This window comes from Aplysia californica, unplaced genomic scaffold (assembly GCF_000002075.1).
Source record: "Aplysia californica isolate F4 #8 unplaced genomic scaffold, AplCal3.0 scaffold00117, whole genome shotgun sequence".
In the NCBI taxonomy this organism is placed as follows: domain Eukaryota; kingdom Metazoa; phylum Mollusca; class Gastropoda; order Aplysiida; family Aplysiidae; genus Aplysia; species Aplysia californica.
The window spans coordinates 9993-14046 of record NW_004797387.1 but is presented as its reverse complement, the minus strand read 5'-3'; the positions used below and the strand labels follow the sequence as shown (position 1 = coordinate 14046).

At 41.2% G+C, this 4054-nt stretch overlaps 1 protein-coding gene across 1 annotated transcript in view; it reads left to right on the top strand.

Moving 5' to 3' along the window:
* Positions 1–4054, top strand: part of LOC101850794 (cilia- and flagella-associated protein 45) — a gene marked incomplete in the record, with an annotated part of 18022 nt that overhangs the window by 7530 nt on the left and 6438 nt on the right. Inside the window, 2 exon segments of the mRNA XM_013081126.2 lie at positions 356–526; positions 971–1081. Coding sequence (XP_012936580.1) covers positions 356–526; positions 971–1081 — 282 coding nt within the window.

Sequence of the window (4054 nt, the reverse complement as noted above, 5' to 3'; positions counted from 1 at the left end):
GGGGGGGAGGAAGAGAGAGAGACAGAGAGAGTAAAAGAAAGAAAGGAAAGCTGAAAAAGAGAGGGCTATGGTGAGAGAGAGAGAGCGAGAGAGGGGGAGTGAGGGAGGGAGTATGAGAGAAAGAGAGAGCTATGGTAAGAGAGAGAGAAGGAGAGAATAGGGTATCCTGTATATGTGTGATAAAACATATCATGTATGTGTGGCAAAAACGTTGTGTCACAAAAGGTACGTACCACAATTGAAGCATTTCAAGAGAAAGAGAACTGTGTACAGTTCCAACAGCGGGTACAGTTCCCACTGTGTGTACAATTCCAACTGTGAGTACAAAAATTCCAGTGTTTCCTCCTCCCCCCAGGACGAGGCCCAAGAGAGGAAGAACCAGATGAAGCAGCTGGACGTGACCCGTCAGAAGAACGCCAAACTGAACGATCTGGAGGAGGAAGCAAAAGAAAAGGCGGAGCATTTGCTGTCCAAGGCCAACGAAATGAGGCAGGAGCAAGAGGATGAAATCAAGCACCTGAATGAGGTCAGCTTTCTGCACATGACGCATGTTTCAGATGGGAAAACATTTTTTGTGCCGATGACTTTAGAACTATTGAACCAACATGGTGCAAATTTTGACTCTAAGGATATTTTGATTTGCGTTTATAGCTCTGAAAAAAATTATTTGGATCTGGCTACAAATTCATGAGCAATGTTTTCTTTCTCTCTGTTAGTTTATTTACTAGATTTATTATATTTTAGCTGGTTGATAACACAGGTTCTGCCATGTGGGCAGCAAGTCAATCTAGAAATAAGGATGAACAAAATAAAAGTGTATTATGTTTTTATTAACCTCCTTTCGCTAAAGTTGTCTTTATATTCATTTTCCATCCATTAAAATTTGATAAATGATTTTGTGAAAAGGACAGTGCCCGCGGCAAGTTCAAGCAAAGATTTTTCACCTGTCTCGTGTTTCCCGTCCACTCAGGTGATCCTGAACGCCAAGTGCCACGCCATCAGGGACGCCCAGATCCTGGAGAAAGACATGATACAGAAGGAGATGATGGAGGAGGAGAGGAGGCTGGACACCATGATGGAGGTAACTCACTCACTCACACACACTCACACAGGCACGCACTCACACACTCACGTATACACACTCTAACACACATTCACACGCACTCACACACTGTCTTCTAAATACACAAGATGGGCCGTCACTCTTGCAGCTTATGACGACCAATTAAACTCAGGCCAGGCGCCCAGAACAGTGCAGATGCACTGAGTCGTTAACTTCTAGAAGACAGATGTTCAGACTATGTACCTGAAGAAATTGAAATGTTGTTCAGTGTCATTGAAAACTCAAGTGTGAATGCAACTGTTCTGATGTTGCAAAAGAGTCAGAAAGTGATGAATGTCTGAGCAAAGTATATGAGTACTGTTCGCATGGTTGGCCTGAGAGAGAGGTGCATGAAAACTTTAAACCTTATAAACACAGGAAACTGGAACTCAGTCTTGAGAATGGATGCATTTTGTGGGGATCAAGGGTAATACCAGTCATTTCATCATACGGTCATTTCGTCACACTGGTGCAGTCAAGATGCCACAGTCATCTCGTCACACCACAAATCCACAAGGTTGAATGGAGACGGTCATTTCGTAGCACATTTGCAAACATTAAACGCGCATTGTCGTGGCAGTCGCAAGTCATGATTTTTGGGGGGAGGGTTGGGCCTGTGCGAGTCGTCGTTCCCACCTGATCAGCTACACCATTCATAAATGATATATGCATTGACAATTATATTGAAATCTGTCGAGTCAGATCAACAAAAGTTTTAGGTACCGTACCGTTTTATTATTGATGAAAGGTGTGATTAACAATATTATATCTTAATAGTTCTGATAAAAATAAATTAGCTAGGCCCCTAAAATATTTTACAATAGAAATGTACGGTACTGCAATTTTGCTTCAAACAAAGCCTTATTAATTCTTTACCAGACATTATTTTTGCTATATTGTTGAACTACAGAACAGTTTGGACGAAGATTTAATTTACGTTAATAATTTATTTAACTTCGAAAAAAAAAAAGCTTTAGGCTGATCCTCCAAAGCTCTGCTTTTGGAGAGATATATAAGCGAAGTCATTTCGTGGCACATAACTGGGATGTGACGAGATGACCGTGTGACGAAATGACCGGTTACCCATTCCAGGTGGCTAGAAGTAAAAGTCATGAACACAATCACCACATCTGACACCATCATTGAGCAGAAGGAACTATTTTCCTACCATGGCCCTGCCAGACCAAATTGTCTCTGACAATGGTCTAAGCTTTACCTCTCAAGAATTCAAATTGCTTTGTGCTGCAAATGACATTGAGCACATTCATAACACATAACCACTTCGCCATATCGTCCAGCCGGTAATGGCTTTGCAGAGAAGACTGTTGGCACCTTCAAAAGTTCCATTATCAAAATGGGTAACAAGTTTTCTCTTACAGAGAGCATGAACAGATTTTTAACCAAATATCATGTCACTCCACATGTCCATCTTGTGAACTAGATCTACTTTGTGGTAGAAAACTAAAGACATACCTTGATCTTCTCCACCCAACTGTACCACACTCTGTCATACAACACCAGCAATCACAACACTCTGTCACACAACACCAGCAATCACAACACTCTGTCATACAACACCAGCAATCACAACACACTGTCATACAACACCAGCAATCACAAAAACTCAATCATGACAAAACAGCCAGGGAAAGAGAGATGAGGATGGATGACAGTGTGTATGTCAGGAACTTTGGAAAGGGCGAGAAATGGTTGCATGGACATATTTGTGAAGTATGTTCAGACCCAGGGTAAGATTGAACTTTGGTGGACCCAACACTGGCAATTGTTTACTTTCTCGCGTTTAATTCCGGCCGCGACTAGATTTAGATCTAGATCTAGATCTAGATAAGACTCTATGCTTCCCCGACTGAATATTCAAAACTTTGCATTGGGATTAAGAATACGTAAACCACGGCAATTTCATCATTTGTTAGGTAGATCTAAATCTAAATCTAAGTCTTGTAACATACTGGCTTTAGCCTAAAGTTTAGACCTTTCGTACTGATTTTGATGGCCATAGATAGATATCCGTAGAGTTCAGCTGTGGTCCTTCGCTATGGAAGTCCTCCCCGGGAAGTGAACACAAGGAAGGAAACAATTACCCCAACACTGCCAACACTGAACGAGGCCGGAACTAATCTACTTTTGAGCCTAGCTGTGCAATGGTCCGCTCTTATGTTATAGGTTTACATTTATGATCTAGAGACTAGATCTAGATCTACACAAAAAATGTGAGTCTTTTTATTTATTATTGTTTCCAGGGGCAACAAGCCCCCTGAAACTCCCCACTGTAGTTAGGGCTAGTAGTGTGCATTCATAATGTAAACGCAGTGGGTCTCCCAAAGTTCAATCCAGCCAGGTCCAGTATCATACAAAATAAGAACAGACCATCCTCGTCGCCAAACTGTAAGAGATTGACTTTGATTGTCCATTACAAGCACACAGCTCTTTGAAGACAAGGGGGCGGCCATCATTGGTGCACCGGAACTGATCTTTATTCTGAAGATTTACACAACAGACAAGGGGCCAAAAGGGGATGCAACCATGATAATCAATAGGGTGCTAGTCTTAGAAGAGTTATGTCCTTCTATTCAGCATAATTATTACAGGTTGATCGTTACTTTATTACACACAGGTAAAGAGCAGGTGGACAGTGTATATGTCTGTCTTCTATATACACAGGTAAAGTGTCTGTCTGTTTTCTAAATACACAGGTAAAGTGTCTGTCTGTTTTCTAAATACACAGGTAAAGTGTCTGTCTGTTTTCTAAATACACAGGTAAAGAGGATAGTGAATATGTCTGTTTTCTAAATACTCAGGTAAAGAGCAGGTGGACAGTTGTGTTAATTTAATCACAGGAGGACTTTTTTAAATGTAACATATTGTCAGTTTTCTAAATGCTGTTTTAACCTTTTTTTTCAATACCATTTTCTCCCCACTCTCCCCCCCCCC